Raw genomic sequence first — 21,587 nt, 5'->3', positions numbered from 1 at the left:
AAATTATATCTAACTTGCATTATAAGTACAGAATTGAAAACATGATGTACTACATGAAAGGTTCAGATACTCAGTCTTTTAATAAGTTTTTGTCAACAAAATTAATTGCCATGGAAGTTTTACTTTGGAGAAAGTTGAATCAAATTTTGCTTTGAATTTTCTTTGGTCAAATTTGCACTGCAGCTCCACTTGGATGTCTAGTACACATTTGCAGACTCAGCTTCAAAATTCTTAATATTATTCATATTCTTTTTAATGTTGCATTGTTGTTGTAGATTTTTGGTCATGGAAAAAATTCCGTATTGAGGCTCGGTTTTATATGAATGATGATAAAAGCTAAAGAGCTTCAGAAGTAAAGAGAGAAGAGGAAGAATAATATAAGAGTTTTGAAGGAAGTTGGAAAAAATTCATGTAAAAAGGGTCAGATCAAGAATGTTAGGACTAGGAAAGACATGAGAAAAAAGTTACAGTTAGTATATGATAACTGTCCTTTAAAGAAAAAAGTTACAGTTAGTATGTGATAACTGTCCTTTAAGTTACTGACAATCACATATTACTTACATAACATGGTAGCATGATGAGTACTTCATTGCCCAGCTTATGTTGAAGACATACAAACAGTCAGTGATTAGGAGTAGACACTAGAATAGTATATACAGAAGAGTGAAGGTAACCAACTCTGGTTTAGGACAAATCAGTCTATTTTTTTAAGTTAGATTGGGAGAGATGATAAATTGGATTGCATAAGGCTTTACTATCAACAAAGTATTTAGGTTGCATCTAGCTCAATGGAAGATCATTTCCAATGTGCGTGTATGATTTTTTCTTATTTGAAACTGTTTGTGGATGGGGTGGTTAGGAAGGGGAATGCAAGAGTTTTGGAGAGAAAGGTGAGTATGCAGCCTATTGTGAATGAGAGGGCTTAGGAAGTGAGTTAGTCTTTCTTCGCCATTGATACAGCTCTAGTGGCTGATGTGAGTGAAAAACTGCAGAGGTTGGTGACCGAGTTTGGAAAAGTGTGTGAAGGGAGAATGTTGAGAGTGAATGTGAATTGGAGCAAGGTTATTAGGTTCAGTAGGGTTGAGGGATAAGTCAGTTGGGATGTAAGTTTGAATGGAGAAGAATTGGAGGAAGTGAAGTGTTTTAGTTACTTCCAGTGAACTTAGCAGTGGATGGAACCATGGAAGTGGAAGTGAGTCATGGGGTAGGGGAGGGGGCGAAGGTTCTGGGAGAGATGAAGAATGTGTGGAAGGAGAGAAGGTTATCTCGCAGAGCAAAAAATGGGTATCTTTGAAGGAATAGTTCCAACAATGTTATATGGTTGTGAGGCATGGGCTATAGATAGGGTTGTACGGAGGAGAGTGGATGTGTTGGAAATGAAATGTTTGAGGACAATATGTTGTGTGAGGTGGTTTGATCGAGTAAGTAATATAAGGGTAAGAGAGATGTGTGGAAATACAAAGAGTATGGATGAGAGGGGAGAAGAGGGTGTGTTGAAATGGTTTGGACATATGGAGAGAATGAGTGAGGAAAGATTGATAAAGGATATATGTATCAGAGGTGGAGGGAACAAAGAGAAGCAGGAGACTAAATTGACGGTGGAAGGATGGAGCGAAAATGATTTTGAGTTATCAGAGCCTGAACAATAGGAGGGTGAGAGGCATGCAAGGAATAGAGTGAATTGGAACGATGTGGTATACCAGGGTCAATGTGCTGTCAGTGGACTGAACCAGGGCATGTGAAATGTCTGGGGTACACCATGGAAAGGTCTGTGGGGCCTGGATGTGGATAGGGAACTGTGGTTTTGTTGCATTGCACATGGCAGCTAGAGACTGAGTGTGAACAAATGTGGCCTTTTTTGTCTGTTTTCGTGGCGTTACCTCACTGAAGCAGGGGATAGCGATGCTGTTTTCCTGTGGGGCAGGTTAGTGACAGGATTGGGTTAAGGCAAGCAAGTATGAACATGTACATGTGTATGTATGTATTGTCTACTAAACACCCTCATTTGCCTATCACTAATTTCACAAAGACTAGGACATTTTAACCACACTTTTTTTTTCAAACTCTGGCCTTGCACTTTGGAAACTCAGTGGAAGGGGATTTTAGAGACTTATAAGGCATCCTTTTTGTATACATACATATTTTCATTATTGTATTAGCATGTAATGACTTCATTTCTTTGTTATTAATTTAGCACACTAATTCTTTAAGAAATGTTTCAAGTTACCTTGTTGGAGATGCAGTGCTGAGAAGACTAAAGGAATCTATTATAAAGAGGACAGATGCAATAATTTTTCAACTTTTAAATTCTCCATCAAGTCAGGAGGCCAACCTGCTACTGCTTCTATATGTTGTAGTAAATTATGGTACTAATTTTAGATTTGTCATCTATACTTTCTTCATTGCTTTCATGGTTTTTGTGGAAAAATGGAAAATATATTGCTTAGAGTTATGATTCTTAGAATTTTTTCATTCCTTCAAATACCGCCTCAGAAAATTATTAGAAAATCAAATATGGAACGCAAAATTTTTCATGATGAAAGATGAAGAATCATTCAGGTAGGGAACACTAAACATCAGAGTTAGTTAAAAGAATCTATATGACATAAGATGGTTAAAGGCAGCATGGAGAATTCACAGCATAGAAAACCTTCTACCAAGAGCAGTGTTCCCCACAGGCTGCAGCTGACTGGCACACCGAAGACTTCACTCTGTTTATTAACAATGCAGGTTAGTAGGAGCAACAGTATCAGTCTTTGGTTATTATTTGTCAATTTCTTAGCTTGGTAAAAAGCAGATTTAATTGCTTTTTTATTAATACAAATATATGAAAGTTTACAGTATTTGCTTCTTTAGAGACTAGTATCACTTTCATTATTTGGACAGAACTATTCAAGTGCAAAAGTGCTCCAATTTTGATGTTATTTAGGGTAATCTTAGTCACAGTCAACTTACATTTGAGTACCAGTGCTTGATGTCAGGCTGTAGGAAATATTTGTAAAATTTTTATTAATAGAATTATCACTTGAATAAATTGGGTACCAATATGTAAGATGAATGTTTTAGGCTACAGACATAAACTGTGCTTTTTAACTTTCAAAGTATATGGTAAGCAGTGTATTTGTACTTTATCTCAAGAGGGAACAGAATGAAACTATATATAAAATGCTGGAGCATCTTGAGTGAGTGTGGTTGCTATGTTTAAGGGGAGAAACTTGGAAAATTTGCCTTGGATTGAAAGAAAGTTTAAGGGTAAGATCAAGTTTTTCAGAAATATTGAGAGTAAAGTCTGGAGTTAGGGATAGAAGAGTGAAAGAAGGGATGGCACTTCATTAGAGTAATGAGCTGTTGTAAGGTTCTGAAAGAGTGCATTCGTGTGAGTTCATGGTTTAATAGGATTAGAATGAAAACATCCGGTGAGGAGTGGGAGATTGTTAGTGCATATGTACTAGGGACTGAGAATAAGGAAAGGATTTTATTTTGGGAGAAGATAACTGAGTGCTTTGGCAGTTTTGATGCAAGGGGTCAATTAGTATATGTAAGGGAAGCTGAATGCAAAGATGGATTGGAGTTGAAGGTGTGATTGTGGGAAAATGGGGCCCCCATGTGCAAACAGAAATGTAAGAAAGTTTGTCATGCCGTGTGTATTGGGAATGCATGGTATAAGAACTGTTATATATAGTTACTTAATTGCACTGTACAGGGAGAGAGTTTTACACTCATGGAGCCCCAGCTGTTGGACATTTTCTGCTTTCATTTAATCTCTTAAATTTATGTGTGCTGTATGCATTAACCATGTCCTCAGTCAATCTGTTCCATTCATTCGCCACTCGTATTCTATAAAAGTACTTTACATTCTTCTAAACAAATTTTTTACTTATTTTCATGGTATGTCCTTTGGCAGCTCTATCTTTACATATCTTGAAGAACTGTCCACATCATTGATCTCTTAAAAACTTGAAGGTTGTGATCAGATCACCTCTTACTCCTCTCTCTTCCAAAGTGGGCAAATTTAAAGCCTCCTGCCTTTGCCTATAACTTAGTTCTTGATTCTTATACCATCTGTGTTGCCTGCATATGTACCCTCTCTATGAGCCCTTGTTTACTTTTTTATGTCTGTTGACCATACCAGAGAAAATTTTTAGTTTTTGCCTTATGTAGGATATGAATAGCTTGCTAGATATTTTCTTATCCATGCACTTTAAAGTTATTCAGATATTTTGCCAGCAGACAGGTTAGGGATGATGTTGACTTCCAAGTCCCTCTCATTTGCAGAATCCTGAAGCTTATGTCTAGCAAGATAGTAACCATATTGAGGCTGTCTTTTACACTGTCCCATCCTCTACATTTGCATGGGTTGAATTTCATCAACCACATTCCATGGCCGCCATGTCATTTTCCTTATGACCTTTGCATCATCTACAAACATTCAGATTGGATTCTTTATCTTCAGGCAAATCATTAATACAGATCAAGGAGAGTAATGGTCATGTTAACCCATTTGTAAAAGGCTCCTTTAACGTGCATTCAGTGTTCCCTCCTGCGGAGATAACTCTATATGCACCCAATGAACTTCCTCATTATTCCCACCTGATAAGCCAGCTTCTTAATCAGCCTCCCATGTGGTACTGTGTCATGTACTTTCTGGTAGTCCAGATACAGTTAGTCCTCTCAGTCTTCTCTTGTATTCAAGAATAAGCTCACTCTCTTGTAGAATCTCACTAAGGAAATTTCTCTGTAGAAAGTCATTCACCTGCTTCCTGATCATTTTTTCAAGAAACTTACACACCACACTCATTAGTAAGAATGATCTGGAGCTCAGTGCATCCGTTCCTGCTATACTTAATCATAAAGGTATGACCATTGCCATTTTCCATTTCCTTAGCACTTTGTCTCTCTTTAGTGGCATCTTGAACATTAACTCCAGTGGTTTATCGAATGTTTATGCACACAACTGTGGCACATACGGTGAAATTTTGTCAGGACCTTGAGCCTTGAATGGGTCAAGTTCTTTTAGTATTCTGTTCATATCTTTTATAGTGAGAAACTGCAGAAAAATTAATAACTGATTTTGGAAGAGTGTGAAAGGAGAAAGTTTAGAGTGAATGAGAACAAAAGCAAGGTTATTAGGTTCAGCAGGGTTGAGGGACAGGTTAGTTGGGGTGTGAATTGTAATGGGGAAAAATTAGAGGAAGTGAAGTGTTTTAGATACCTGGGAGTGGACATGGCAGTGATTGGAAACATGGAAGTGAGTCATAGGGTGGGGGAAGGGGTGAAGGTTCAGGGAGCACTGAAAAATGTGTGGAGAGAACATTCTCGTGGATGGAATGTTTGAAGGAATACTAGCCCCAATAGTAGTTTCTGGATGAGGCATGGGCTACAGATAAGGCTGTGTGGAGGAGGGTAGATGAATTAGAAATGAAATATTTAAGGACAGCATTTGGTGCGAGGTGGTTTGATCAGGTGAGAAATAAAGGGGTAAGAGAAATGTTTGGTAATAAAAAGAATGTGGTTGAGAGAGCAGAAGAGGTTGTGCTGAAATGGTTTCATATGGAAAGAATGAGTGAGGAAAGGTTGACAAAGGATATATGTGTCTGAAAGAGAATGGTGAGACCAGATTAGACATAGAAGAATGTAGTGAAAAAGATTTTGGGTAATTAGGGCCAGAACATGCAGAAGGGTGAAAGGCCTGCATGGAATGATGTGGTATACTGGGGTTGACATGCTGTCAGCAGAATAAACCAGAACATGTGACACATCCAGGGTAAAACCATGGAAAGGTCTGTGGGACTTCATCTGTTCCAGGTGCTAGTGTGAGAAGTGATAATCATGTATGAAAATAAGTCTTTTCTAGTTATCCCCAAAACCTCCCCCATTCCATATCACTGGTTTTGGGGCTTTAGTTTCGCGCACTTTCGAACACTTTTGAACTTGTTCCTTGTTCCTTGCGTATCCTCATCATCATCCTCTACAATTTTTCCCTCTGAATCCCTTAGCCTCATTAGTTACTCCTTAACTTACAACTGACTCCTTATGAATTTATGGAAGAGTTAAGGATTTTCACTAGCTTTGCAACAATATTCTTTTCAGAGTTTCTCTTTTTCTCTCTTATCCAGCTATACTCATTCTTTACTTTCTCATATGATAGAGTTGATAGAGATGCTCTGTGGAAGGTATTAAGAATATATGGTGTGGGAGGAAAGTTGTTAGAAGCAGTGAAAAGTTTTTATCGAGGATGTAAGGCATGTGTACGTGTAGGAAGAGAGGAAAGTGATTGGTTCTCAGTGAATGTAGGTTTGCGGCAGGGGTGTGTGATGTCTCCATGGTTGTTTAATTTGTTTATGGATGGGGTTGTTAGGGAGGTAAATGCAAGAGTTTTGGAAAGAGGGGCAAGTATGAAGTCTGTTGTGGATGAGAGAGCTTGGGAAGTGAGTCAGTTGTTGTTCGCTGATGATACAGCGCTGGTGGATGATTCATGTGAGAAACTGCAGAAGCTGGTGACTGAGTTTGGTAAAGTGTGTGAAAGAAGAAAGTTAAGAGTAAATGTGAATAAGAGCAAGGTTATTAGGTACAGTAGGGTTGAGGGTCAAGTCAATTGGGAGGTAAGTTTGAATGGAGAAAAACTGGAGGAAGTAAAGTGTTTTAGATATCTGGGAGTGGATCTGGCAGCGGATGGAACCATGGAAGCGGAAGTGGATCATAGGGTGGGGGAGGGGGCGAAAATCCTGGGAGCCTTGAAGACTGTGTGGAAGTCGAGAACATTATCTCGGAAAGCAAAAATGGGTATGTTTGAAGGAATAGTGGTTCCAACAATGTTGTATGGTTGCGAGGCGTGGGCTATGGATAGAGTTGTGCGCAGGAGGATGGATGTGCTGGAAATGAGATGTTTGAGGACAATGTGTGGTGTGAGGTGGTTTGATCGAGTAAGTAACGTAAGGGTAAGAGAGATGTGTGGAAATAAAAAGAGCGTGGCTGAGAGAGCAGAAGAGGGTGTTTTGAAATGGTTTGGGCACATGGAGAGAATGAGTGAGGAAAGATTGACCAAGAGGATATATGTGTCGGAGGTGGAGGGAACGAGGAGAAGTGGGAGACCAAATTGGAGGTGGAAAGATGGAGTGAAAAAGATTTTGTGTGATTGGGGCCTGAACATGCAGGAGGGTGAAAGGAGGGCAAGGAATAGAGTGAATTGGATCGATGTGGTATACCGGGGTTGACGTGCTGTCAGTGGATTGAATCAGGGCATGTGAAGCGTCTGGGGTAAACCATGGAAAGCTGTGTAGGTATGTATATTTGCGTGTGTGGACGTATGTATATACATGTGTATGGGGTTGGGTTGGGCCATTTCTTTCATCTGTTTCCTTGCGCTACCTCGCAAACGCGGGAGACCGGCAAAAAAAACAAAAAAAAAAAAAAAAACTTTCTCACTGTTCCCTCTGTATTTGAGGCTTATAGAAAAAAGTTGATTACAGGAAAACAACAAAGGTGTTACTAGAAATAAGAGAATTTGAGGTAAAGGAAAAGGTTAAGGGCCTGAAATTTATGCACCACTGAAGATAGAAGAGTGATGGGTGACCTGATGGCATCCTGTAAGTTTTAAAGATGGATTAATGATTTAGATAGTTAACAGTTCTTTGAAAGATGGAGGAATATAACAATGATAGGACTTAACGTGAAATTAAGCAAGAAACTTGCTAAATGAAGAAGTGAAGTGGTGCTTTTATGGTATGAGTGGTCGATTAATGGAATAGAATGAATAAAAGTCAGTTCACACATATCAGTGAAGTGCCAGTTCGCTGTAGGTGAAATCCGTGATGCATCGCAACTGCCTATGCACACACAGCCGTACAGTTTGAAGTCAATGATTTTCAAGAAGGCAAAGTTTATAGGCATGGAATTGTTGATGATAGACATAATTTTGGATGAAGAGGAAGATGACAAGCATCAGGTGAAGAAAATGAAGTGGGTACATGAGGCTTGGAAGAAAAGAGAAAGGGGAGAGGTGTTAACTATGCTATTCAAGATAATGATGATAGAACTAGATTTTTTCAATATTCTGAAGTGTCTGAAAATTATTTTAACATATTGCTCAGTAAAATAGCTCATTTAAAAAAAGCAAGACACTCACTGGAGAATGGCTATAATACCGAGGGAATGTTTAGCACTTTGTTTGAGGTAAGTAAAGTATTGCAAGCATTTATAGTGGTTATTTATCTATTTATATCCAAACAAGACATCCAGAATACTTGATACAGAATTTTGTGGATAACCTAAATAATTTTCATGAAAAGCCGCACTACAAAACTTGTCCGCCGTCAATGAAATACTAGAAATATCATTTGCGATGATATGCAACATCACAATATGGATACACAACTGACACTGAGGGCTAAAATATGGTAGTGTGCTAGTCATGTGTGAATACATTAGCCAAATTCAGAGCAACAGTATTTTATATCAGTGACACTGATGAACTGAGCGGACGTGACACTGACACATCACTGATGTGTGTGAATTGACCTTAATTTAATGCATACAGCATACGAAATTTAATAAGTTAAATGAATGATACTCGTCAAGTGTAAAATTCTCTCTCCATACAGTACAAACAAGTAATTACACCTTAATGATTTGACAAACACTAAGTAACTACCATCAAGCCCAGTCTTAAACTTGACCCTACCTTATGTACACCCATTTGTTAATACACTCCGCAGACATGTACACCTTATGCTTTCTCATCTGCTGTCTGGATACTACCTATCTCCATTATAGATATTGATTCAACTTCTCGTAAGACATCTCATGCCTAAGATGCAACTACAATAATGGAGACACTAAACACTTATTCCTCGGTTATATTGTGCTAATCTCAGAAAGATATGCAGACCAGGTCACTGCACTTGACCTGTGGTCCCTCTTGGTGGATGTGGTTATTTCCTGATCAAACTGGGAGTGCCATAGAAAGGGATCCTGGATACGACTTATTAAAAGATGTGGTGAGTGCAAGGACAATTGAAGAGTCATTGGTTAGTGTCATCATTGTTGAGGTTCCATTTTGAACATGAAGGGTCTTGTGATGTGCTTTTTATGAAAAGGCAAAGGTATAAAGAAAAGTATATACTCATCAGCCATGTGATTATAATTTTTATTGCACTTTTTTTATAAGAGCTTAATACTCTCACCTCTTTGTGACAGGAGCTATGTTGGTGAAATGTCCTTCTATGTAAAGCAGCTTCAGAGAAGTAAGTATTTCATTGGGGAAATGTCCTTATGATCTTAACTTGAATTTCTGCCACCCTTTCATTTGTTACTAGGTACTTAATGCATGATTTTGTTCTGGAGATTCATCTTTAAACTGAAGATTTCTTGAAGCATACTTTCATAATCATTTTCATGTAATAAGGAAAGATAGATGAGACATACTTCTTTATTCCACCGCCCATTACCCTTTCTAATCTACTGACCTCCCATCTTTCTCATGCCACATGCATCTTTTGCACATGCCATCACTGCTTCCCTAAATACATCCCATTCCTCTCTCCACTCATGTCATTTGCTTTTACCTCTTGACATTCTGCACTCAAGCTCTCCTGGTACTTCCTCACACAAGTCTCCATCCCAAGCCCACTTACTCTCAACACTTTCCTCTCCCCAACATTCTTTTTTCTTCTCTGAAAACTTGTACAAATTTTCACCTTCACCTCACAAGATAGTGATCAGACATCCCTTCAGCTGCCCCACTCAGCACATTAACATCCAAAAGTCTCTCTTTTACATGCCTATCAATTGATACATAATCAAGTAATGCCCTTTGACCATCTCTCCTACTCACATACTTATACTTAAGTATATTCCTCTTTTTAATCCATGTATTCCAAGTCACCAGTCCTTTTTCAGCACACAAATCCACAAGCTCTTCACTATTTTCATTTACAACACAGAATACACCATGTACACCAATATTCCCTCAACTACCATATTACTCACCTTCACATTTGAATAACCCATCACTAATACCTGGTCCTGTGCACCAAAGCTGCTGACATGCTCACTCAGCTGCTCCCAAAACACTTGCCTCTCATGATCTTTCTCATGACCAGGTGCATATGCACCAATAATCACTCATCTTTCTCTACCCACTTTCAGTTTTACCCAAGTCAGTATAGAATTTGCTTTCCTACACTCTGTCACATACTCCCACAACTCCTGCTTCAGGAGTAGTGCTAGTCCTTCCTTAGCCCTTGTCCTCTCCAACACCTGACTTTACTTTTAAAACTTTCCCAAACTACTCTTCCCTTTAACCCATGAGCTTCATTTTACTTAGAGCCAAAACATCGAGGTTTCTTTCCTCAAACATACTACCTATCTCTCCTTTCTTCTCATCTTGGTTACATCCAAACGCATTCAGACAGCCCAATCAGAGCCTTCAAGGAGGATGAGCACTCCCTGCCTGACTTCTTTTTCTGTTTCCACTTTTAGAAACAGGGTTGTACAGAGGAGGGTGGATGTGTTGGAAATGAAATGTTTGAGGGCAATATGTGGTGTAAGGTGGTTTGATCAAGTAAGTAATGAAAGGGTAAGAGAAATGTGTGGTAATAAAGTTTGTGGTTGAGAGAGCAGAAGAGGGTGTGTTGAAATGGTTTGGACAGAAGTTGAGGGAACAAGGAGAAGCAGGAGAACAAATTGGAGGTGGAAGGATGGAGTGAAAAAGATTTTGAGCAATCGGAGCCTGAACCTGCAGGAGGGTGAGAGGTGTGCAAGGAATAGGGTTAATTGGAACAATGTGGTGTACCAGGGTCGATGTGATGTCAATGAACTGAACCAGGGCATGTGAAACACCTGGAGTAAACCATGAAAAGGTTTGTGGGGCCTGGATGTGTATAGGGAGCTGTGGTTTCTCTGTATTACAGATGACAGCTAGAGTGTGAACGAATGTGGCTGTTTTGTCTGTTTTCCTGGTGTTACCTTGCTGATGCAGGGCATAGAAATGCCGTTTCCTATGGGTTGGGGTGGCACCGGGAATGGATGAAGGCAAGAGAGTATGAATATATATATGTGTATAGGGGGATAGGGGAGAAAGAATACTTTCCATGTATTCCCTGTGTGTTGTGTGTGTTGTAGAAGGCGACTAAAAGGGAAGGGACTGGGGGGCTGGAAATCCTCCCCTCTCGTTTTTTTTTTTTTTTTTTTTTTTTTTTTTCCCAAAAGATGGAACAGAGAAGGGGGCCAGGTGAGGATATTCCCTCAAAGGCCCAGTCCTTAGTTCTTAATGCTACCTCGTCAACGGAGGAAATGGTGAATAGTATGAAAGATATATATATGGCTGTGTATGTATATGTATATGTATGGGCTTATGTGTATATATGTGTTTATGTAAGTGGAAGTCTTTCTTTGTCTGTTTCTTGGCACTGCCTTGCTGATGCAGGAGACGGCTATCAGATATAATAATGATAATAGAATTTATTCATTTTAGAGTATGTTTTCTTTGCTCTTAGATTATCTTTATTTCATGTTTGATTGGCAGACATATATGGACGAGAAACTGGATCCAATAAACAAGCTGCTAGTAAGAGTTGTGCCTTGTCACTTGTTCGACAGCTTTATCACTTGAATGTAATTGAAGCATTTTCTGGAACACTTAAGAAGAAAGAAAGTGAACAACTCAAACCATACGAAGTATCCCTAGCACCTGAACTTAAAACTCAAGTGGAGTCTGTGATTAGGGCTACAGGAATTGAGCCAGTTGATCCAGTAAGTATAAATGTTCATTTAAAGTTTACATTGTTTATCTGATTCCATTATCTATAACACTGCAGGCAATCCCTTCAAACATTTTCTTGCATAAAGTTGTTTAGACTGAACCTTTTAACATTCACTTGTCTCCCTTGATCTTTTCATATTTCACGGATCTGGTCACAATTGGTTTGTTTAGGTACATTCCCTTAATGAAATCTGTATCAGATTATAAGTTCAGTTTATAGAAAAAATATACTACTTTAGTTTTCTTGTGTTTGTTAACCTGTTTTCCCTGCATCTCCGGTCTGATTTCCCTGCCTTTTTTAAAGATATCTGTTGGATGCATATGCATGCTGATTGTAAGATTTCATATGGAAACGTATTTGTTCATGATACATAGGAAAGATTGACAAAGAGGATATATGTGTCAGAGGTGGAGGGAACGAGGAGAAGTGAGAGACCAAATTGGAGGTGAAAGGATGGAGTGAAAAAGATTTTAAGCGATCGGGGCCTGAACATGCAGGAGGGTGAAAGGCATGCAAGGAATAGAGTGAATTGGAACGATGTGGTATACTGGGGTCGACGTGCTATCAATGGATTGAACCAGGGCATGTGAAGCATCTGGGGTAAACCATGGAAAGCTTTGTGGGGCCTGAATGTGGAAAGGGAGCTGTGGTTTCGGTGCATTATACATGACAGCTAGAGACTGAGTGTGAATGAATGGGGCCTTTGTTGTCTTTTCCTAGCACTACCTTGCATGCGTGGGGTAGGGGGTTGTCATTTCATGTGTGACGGGGTGGTGACAGGAATGAATAGAGGCAGCAAGTATGAATTATGTGCATGTGTATATATGTGTATGTCTGTGTATGTATGTATGTATACGTTGAAATGTATTGGTATGTATATGTGCATGTGTGGACGTGTATGTATATACATGTTTATGTGGGTGGGTAGGGCCATTCTTTCATCTGTTTCCTTGTGCTACCTTGCTAGTGCAGGAGACAGCAACAAAGTATAATAAAAAAGATACTTAGGAAATATGTATGGATTATTATTGTCTATGTTATTTTTTAAACTGGGTGAGAAATATAATCTAATTTTTAATGTAAGGAAAATTGAGCTCTTAGTATTTATAACAATGCTTTTCCTTAATTCTTTGAAATAAGGTGATACATGTAATAATCTTTATATTTTCTAGGGGAATGATCCTTCACAACCTGTCAGTCTGATCACAGATGTGAAACTTGCTGAATTTGACACCCAAGACACACCACAGTATAGTGGTGGAACAGTTTCTTGGTCTCCACCTCAACCAAACTGGAACCCATGGACAGCTTGTAACTTAGATCAAGGACCTTTAGCTTCAGTATGTATTTTTAGAGCTTTTGCCCACATAATTGTTAATTTCATATCCCAAGTGAATCTTTGGCAAACTAGATTTTATTTACTATCACTGACCTTTCAAGCATATTTTTCTGCTCATCAGTTTATCAACATATGTTAAGTTTACCATAATCTTCTGGATTAATGAAAGAATCTAATGATTACTGGACAGTAAGGTATGGGTTGAAAATAATTGATGTGGATAGTCAAATAGCCTGTTGCATCTTCTGTGGTTCAGGAGAAATATTGCCACCAGCTTCATGTTGTATGTCTTTATATAAATCAGGTAATGCTTTAGCAGTTTGGTTTTGCCCTTCTTTTTTCACCTGATGGGAAATAGAGTGTGTTTGTGTTGTCATGTATAACCAGAGCTTTCTAGACATAAAAAGTAAAAAGGCAGGTGATTCATGTAGTTTTAAATGTATGCATTTTGTTTCACGCCCTTTCTCTGATTTCTCATTTATTTATTTTGTCACACCATTAACCTCCTTCCATCTACCTGAAGGTGACTAATAATCACTCACCCCAACCCTCATTTGCCCTCTTTTTCAACCCCTGCACCTCCCTCTTGACCTCCTGATCTAGTATATGCAGTTATTTCACAGGAAAATGAAACACGATAAGTTCCCAAGTGCACTTTTGTGTAATCATCACAGCATCAGGGGAGATACATATTTGCCATTTCCTGCATTAGAGTTAGTGTAAAGAACAGATGACTGAGCCTTTGAGGGAAAAATCCTCAGTTGGCCCCCTCCTCTGTTCCTTTGGAGAAGTAAAACAGGAGGGAAGGGGTTCAAGGGAGAGAAGTATTTTAGATATCTGGTAGTGCATTTTCAGCAAATGGAAGCTGAAGTGAATCATAGGATGGTAGAGGGGGTCAAAGGTTCTGGAAGCAATGAAGAATGTGTAGAAAGAGAACGTTCTCAGATAGCAAAAAGGGGTATGTCAGAAGGAATAGGTGTTCCAGCAATATTGTATGTTGTGAGGCATGGGCTATAGATAGGGTTGTATGGAGGAAGGTGGATTTGTTGGAAATAAAATGCATGAGGACAGTATGTGATGTTAGGTGGTTTGATCAAGTAATGAAAGAGTAAGAGAGATGTGTGGTAATAAAAAGAGTGTGGTTAAGAGAGGAGAAGAGGGTGTGTCGAAATGGTTTGGACATATGGAAAGAATGAGTGAGGAAAAGTTGACAAAGAGGACATGTTTGTCAAAGGTGGAGGGAACAAGGAGAAGCGAGAGACCAAATTGGAGGTAGAAGGATGGAGTGAAAAAGATTTTGAGTGATTGAGGCCTGAAGATGCAGGGGGGTGAAAGGCTTGCATTAGGTAGAGTGAATTGGAACAATGTGGTATACTGGGGTCAACATGCTATCAGTGGACTGAAACAGGGCATGTGAAATGTCTGGGGTAAATAATGGAAAGGTATGTGGGGCCTGGTTGTGGTTTCGATGCATTACACATGACAGCTAGAGACTGAGTGTGAGCAGATATGGCCTTTTTTTTGTCTGTTTCATACTTGATTGCTGAATCCCATATTTACAGCTAGTACCAGGAACAGATGAAGAAGGGCCGCACCCTCTGACATCCATTTTCTAGCAGTCATGTGTAATGCAGTGAAACTTCAGCTTCCTTTCCACAACCAAACCCCACAGATCTCCATGGTTTACCCTTGACAGTTCACATTCCTTGGTTCAATTCACTGACAGCACATAGGCCCCAGTATATCACATCATTCCAGTCCACTCTATCCTGTGCTCGCCTTTCACCTTCCCGTATGTTCAGGCCCATGATTCACTTCTCAGGTGCCCTCATCCCCCAGAGAATGCATGCTTTCCCTCCTCTTCACGACTCATTCATATACTTTCCTCACCAACCCAAATTGAACAGCCATGGTGACATCACGCACCCCTGTCGAAGACCAACCTTCACTTGGAACCATTCACTCTTCTCTCTTGTTACTCATACACAAATCTCATTGCTTCCAGCAGCTTTCTACCCACACTTAGTATTCTTAAGACCTACCACAATACATCTCTGTCATACCTGTCATATGCTTTCATCAAGTCCATGAATGCCACCTACAAATCCATCTATTTCTCGTAAGTATTTCTCTTACATTCTTAAATGCAAACACCTGATCCGCACATCCTTTACCACTTTTAAAAGCACACTGCTCCTTCCCAGTCTGATACTTTGTACATGACTTCAACCTTTCCATTACCCTTCCTTTTGACACATCACACATTACAACTAGAGATTAAATGTGTAATTGCATATTTGTATTGTATGGGGTGGGAGTTTTATACTCGTGGGGCCACAACTCTAGAACACTCTTGTATCATGCAGCCTTCTGAATTTTTGTATTTTGTCTGCAATTAAGGTTTTTTATTTGTTTCTTGTGTTACCCTGCCCAGGTTGGAAAGGCAGTTAGAAAAAAAAGTTTATCCTTAATGTATATTATTATTATATTATACTTGTCGCTGTCTCCCGCGTTAGCGAGGTAGCGCAAGGAAACAGACGAAAGAATGGCCCAACCCACACACATACACATGTATATATATATACACATCCACACACGCACATATACCTATACATCCCAACATATACATATATATACACACACAGACATATACATATATATACACATGTACATAATTCATACTGTCTGCCCTTATTTATTCCCGTCGCCACCCCGCCACACATGAATTGAAAACCCCCTCCCCCGAATGTGCACGAGGTAGTGCTAGGAAAAGACAACAAAGGCCACATTCGCTCACACTCAGTCTCTAGCTGTCATGTATAATGCACCAAAACAGCTCCCTTTCCACATCCAGGCCCTACAAAATTTTCTGTGGTTTACCCCAGATGCTTCACATGCCCTGGTTCAATCTATTGACAGCATGTCAACCCTGATATACCATATCGTTCCAGTTCACTCTATTCCTTGCACGCCTTTCACCCTCCTGCATGTTCAGGCCCTGATTACTCAAAGTCTTTTTCACTCCATCTTTCCACCTCCAATTTGGTCTCCCACTTCTCGTTCCCTCCACCTCTGACACATATATCCTCTTTGTCAATCTTTCCTCACTCATTCTCTCCATGGGACCAAACCATTTCAAAACACACTCTGCTGTCTCAACTACACTCTTTTTATTACCCTACACATCTCTCTTACCAATTACTTACTCGATCAAACCACCTCACACCACATATTGTCCTCAAACATCTAATTTCCAGCACATCCACCCACCTCCGCACAACTCTATGTATAGCCCATGCCTTGCAACCATATAACATTGTTGGAATCGCAGAAATTTTTCAATTGTAATTACTCTTAAAGTGCTTGAAGGGTGTCATGCATATACAGTAATTGATTTTGTATTTGAGACACTTGTTTGTTGATTGACGTTTTGCATTCCTCTACTCAGCTTACTTTGGATCAAATCAGTGCTGACTTGCTAAGAAACTACCAGGACCGCCTACAAAGTGACCAGATGCTTCAATCAATAAATCGACAGAGGTCTCAGCTGCCAGTTTTCAACATGAAGCAAGAGATAATGACTGCAGTTTATGAGAACCCAGTTACCATCATTAGGGGTAACACTGGATGTGGAAAGACAACTCAGGTAAGAGTTGATCCAATTTGTTACAATGTGCACGAAAAAAATCCTCTTCCTCCCATATGTTTTCAGAGGCATTGTCACAATTGCATGTTTTTACTGTGTCATCTCTCCTTTGGCCTTGATTACCATCTGCAGATGTCTGGGCATGGAACAGGCCAGATTCTTGAAATATTCTAAGTCCATGTTTTGGTTCCACAGGGTCTTGACCTGAGTGAGGCTAGGCACCGATGAGGAGTTGGAGGAAGCAACTGCCTGAGTGTACGTTCTGAGTGTCTAGTGTGCCTTGAATTCTCATGCATCCACATTTTCTTGCTTCCAGGTGAAAATTCAGACTTTCTCCTCCTCAGAAAAGTTGGAGCTAGCCATCTTGAAGCATAGATGGAAGAAATGCAGCACCTTGAAGAGAAATTCTTTAAATATATATTGTTATCTTTGAGGAGTAAAGATAGAACATTGTTGCTATGGCAGGTAGCTTTTGCTGACACCATTAGAAACACCAGATGTATGATGAATTCTCCATAAGAGCATCATATACTTGAAGCCACCATAAACCATAGGTGTGTATCGCCTGTTAGATCATTTGTTGGGCGGACAAGGCTTTTTTGTGGACACTCTGTGCGGTAAATGATATGTTTTGTGCTTTATGTTGCTGGAGTATGCGAAGTATGCAAACTTTTGAGTGCAGGAAAATTAGAAGGATACCTAGCACAGGAGGCCTCTGACCTTCAAAGCTTCAGGCATTTTGGATGCTTTAATTGGTTGACATACTTCACACAAACACTTCCTTCCTTATATGATCCCCACCTCGTGCATGTCCCTCCCATTCCCCAACCCCAACTCCTTGCACAGCTCACCCATCTCTTGACCCCCTACCCTTTGAACTAGCCTTCCCTGCCCTTCCCTTCCCCACCCCTCCCCATGCATGGCCTTCCACTCCATCAACCTCCATTCCCAACAAGTCCTGCTGATCGCTAATTACCCCCACTCCTTGCTGGGCTCTCTACTCTCCGACCCCACCCCCTGCATGGCCCTCCACTCCAGACACCCACTGTCAGCTATAGCCCTCCCTTACCTGACGTCCTGCAAGTCCTTGCACTCCACAGACCCTCCACTCTCAGTATTACCTTCCCTTAACTGACCTCCTGCACTAGCTTCCTTCTCTTTCATGACCTCCTCTGCATGGCCCTCCTTCACCCAATTCCCACTCCCGGTCCAGTCCTCCCTTTCCCCAACCTCCATCCCTTGCACTGCTATTCCCTCAACCAAGCCTTTGACTCCCTGCACAGTTCTCCACTCCACAGACCCGCTTTTCCTTGCATTTCCCTTCCCTTTCCAGATCCCCATCCAGTGCATGGCCCTCCTTTCCCAAGATCACCAGTCGCTTTACAGCCCTTCCTCTTTCCAACAATCAATCCCTGTATGGCCATCCCTGACCCAGCCTCCACTCCCCACATTGTCACAGTATCACCTTTTGTCATTGTCCTCTTAGGTATTATTAACCTGTCCACAGAAACAATAAATGACCACGTTCAAACTGCATTTATTTCAAACCCCTTACTAGTGCTCTACATTCAGTATAAAAACTTAACAGTATTCAGAAGTATTTCATGTACACATTTAGAGTCGCTTCTAATGAGATTTTACCAATAATCATGGATACTTTTTTTTTTTTGTAAATCCATGAATGTTGTATACTCTTCATTTTTTATGCCCACTCTGAATCACTGAAATGAAAGCTTTTAACTTTGCTATGTAACAAATAATGTAGATGAACTGATTTAATGTTACATGGCCATAAAGTTTACCAACATATATATGGAGGAAAACAGAAATAAGGAAAACATAAAGATAGAGAAAATAAGGTGACATCTGAGTGCTTTGGTTGATGGAATTGACAGCCATTGAATTTTTACATGTTATTATGAAGCAAGAGCAGAACAACCTATCTTAGAATTAGGAACTAATAGACTATAATTCCACATAAGACAATGTAGTCATTTGAATACAAAATGTTATATTTTACAGGTTTGTCAGTTCATCCTGAATGACTACATTCAGTCAGAATCAGGAGGCTTCTGCAATATTGTTGTCACACAACCACGCCGTATATCTGCTGTGTCTGTTGCTGATCGGGTTGCCTGTGAACGAGGAGAAGAGCTTGGTCAGAGTGTTGGTTACTCTGTACGGTTTGAGTCAGTATTGCCAAGATCTTACGGAGGTATATTGTTTTGCACAGTTGGAGTTCTGTTGAGGAAGTTAGAAGCTGGGCTAAGAGGTGTTTCTCATGTGATTGTTGATGAGATTCATGAAAGGGACATCAATACAGATTTTGTCCTTATCGTGCTACGTGATATGGTGAGTTTTTTGTTTTCTGTGTCATTAGTTTTCTGAAATACCATGCTACATAGGAAGGAGACTTATGCTTTATCCACCCAAACATCACTGTATTTTAATTTCATGCTTATTTTGTATCCATATTACATATACTCCTAAGTAAACTTTTTTATATGGTTTCAATAACCACTGTGTTTGGTGGGTTCTTATTCCTATCCAAATTTTACTTGGTGGAATATCACCTGTAATGTTATTAAAACTTAGACATCTGAGACATTTGCTTTGCACATTTATTGTGTGTACCAGAAGTACATGCTGTCAATGGATTGAACCAGGGCATGTGAAGCGTCTGGGGTAAACCATGGAAAGTTTTGTGGGGCCTGGATGTGGAAAGGGAGCTGTGGTTTCGGTGCATTATACATGACAGCTAGAGATTGAGTGTGAACAAATGTGGCCTTTGTTGTCTTTTCTTAGCGCTACCTCGCGCACATGCGGGGGGAAGGGGCTGTCATTTCATGTGTGGCAGGGCGGCGATGGAATGAATTAGGGCATACATTATGAATTATGTACATGTGTATATATATATGTCTGTGTGTATATATATGTATATGTTGAGGTGTATAGGTATGTATATGTGCGTGTGTGGACGTGTATGTATATATATGTGTATGTGGGCGGGTTGGGCCGTTCTTTCGTCTGTTTCGTCTATTTTCCAGTGACAAAGTATAATAAAAAAAAGTAAATGAAAATTTTTTTTTTTCTTATATATTTGCCATTTCCCACATAAGAAGAGAAAGAATACTTCCCATGTATTCTCTGCATGTCGTAAAAGGCGACCAAAAGGGGAGGGAGCGTGGGGGGGGCTGGAAATCCTCCCTTCCCATTTTTTTGATTTTCCAAAAGAAGGAACAGAGAAGGGGGCCAAGTGAGTATGTTCCCTTGAAGGCTCAATCCTCTTTTCTTAACGCTACCTCACTAACACGGGAAATGGTAAATATGTATAAAAAAAAATTTGCCATTTGTCACATTAGCGAGGTATCAAGAACAAATGACTGAGCCTCAGAGGGAAATATCCTTACTTAGCCTGCATCGGTTTAACTTCTTTTGGAAAAGTAAAATAGGAGGGAAGGATTTACATCCTCCTGTTTCCACCCCTTTTAGTCACCGTATGCAACATGTAGGGAATATGTGGGTTTTTACCAGATCATTCCATATACATGTTGCTGTGTTATCAAAGGAAGAACAAAGCTTAAAACAGGAAATAATACAACCATTAATGCTTCCAAACAAGGTTTTTATTGTTACATTAGAAGTACCTTCAAATGGAGACTGCAGTATCTTGTGCAAGGGTTTTTCATGGCATATGGTGCCAAGACAGGGCAGATTCCTCAGCACTATACACCTGTTCTGGAGCTAGGTTTTCTCCACCACTAACTGTGCAAATTTATCCACAAACTTTGTCACAGCTTTGTGATGAGTAGTTAGTATAACGAACGACCATGGGTTGGTAGTTGGCTTTGGTCGACTATTGTTATTATGGTTGTTTCATCATTACATCAAGGCAGCCTCCCCACGCTGCATCAGTCCCAGCCAAGGAGCTGGCTTGTACGCACTTTCTCACCCTGTACATATTGAAGTTGGTTGTTTTGTATGCAACTGGAGTTTTTATAATTTCTTTTAATATGAATGTACATGCTTGTCAGTACTACGTTTTTCACTGTGCACACTATATACTGAAATTCCATGTCTCCACTTAAATTTATGTAACCATCATTGTGAATATGCACTGTCATAGTCTAGCTTTAGTTCTCTGAAAAACTTTGGCCTGCTTAATAAGTATCTCCCCAGAAATGCTTTCACCTTCTTTGCCCTCCCACATAGTTACCTCTCAATCCACACACATTAGAGTGTTCTCAAAACCTTCACCCAGTAAGAATATTTTTTTAAAAGTTCAGGTGTCTTTTCCTGGCAGAAACCCAGAGAAAGTGGCTGAGGGCAAATGAGCATAAAGATATCTTGTCAGTACTACGTTTTTCACTGTGCACACTATATACTGAAATTCCGTGTCTCCACTTAAACTTATGTAACCATCATTGTGAATATGCACAGTCATAGTCTAGCTTTAGTTCTCTGAAAAACTTTGGCCTGCCCGATAAGTATCTCCCCAGAAATGCTTACACCTTCATTGCCCTCCCACATAGTCACCTCTCAATCCACACACACTAGAGTGTTCTCAAAACCTTCACCTAGTAAGAATATTTTTTTAAAAGTTCAGGTGTCTTTTCCTGGCAGAAACCCAGAGAAAGTGGCTAAGGGCAAATGAGCATAAAAATATCTTACATCCTTGACATTTTAGACAGTTGTTTGTTGTTTAGATATATAAATTTTCTGAATATGATATTTGATAGAATTAGGTAAATACAGATCCAAAGAAATTTCTTGGTCTTGTGAAGCTGGACTGTTTTTTTCTACATTTGTCATAGTTTTGTACAATATGCCTCAATCTTGC

The 21,587-nt window shown here is 39.8% G+C and overlaps 1 protein-coding gene across 4 annotated transcripts in view; it reads left to right on the top strand.

The window, feature by feature from the left end:
- The window catches only part of mle (dosage compensation regulator mle), a 63,029-nt gene that overhangs the window by 16,313 nt on the left and 25,129 nt on the right, over positions 1-21,587 (top strand). For 3 of the 4 annotated variants that reach the window (XM_071679083.1, XM_071679084.1, XM_071679085.1), the window contains exons 6-10: positions 9,196-9,242; positions 11,525-11,751; positions 12,935-13,102; positions 16,550-16,747; positions 18,770-19,099. In XM_071679083.1, the coding sequence (XP_071535184.1) occupies positions 9,196-9,242; positions 11,525-11,751; positions 12,935-13,102; positions 16,550-16,747; positions 18,770-19,099 (970 nt within the window). Of the gene's footprint in view, positions 1-2,678; positions 2,731-9,195; positions 9,243-11,524; positions 11,752-12,934; positions 13,103-16,549; positions 16,748-18,769; positions 19,100-21,587 lie in introns of all 4 variants that reach the window. The other variant, XM_071679086.1, reaches the window with a different exon arrangement.

The sequence above is a fragment of the Panulirus ornatus genome, chromosome 29 (genome assembly GCF_036320965.1).
Source record: "Panulirus ornatus isolate Po-2019 chromosome 29, ASM3632096v1, whole genome shotgun sequence".
Lineage (NCBI taxonomy): Eukaryota > Metazoa > Arthropoda > Malacostraca > Decapoda > Palinuridae > Panulirus > Panulirus ornatus.
Note: the sequence above shows the minus strand (reverse complement) of the source record. Positions and strands in the feature narration are given on the sequence as shown.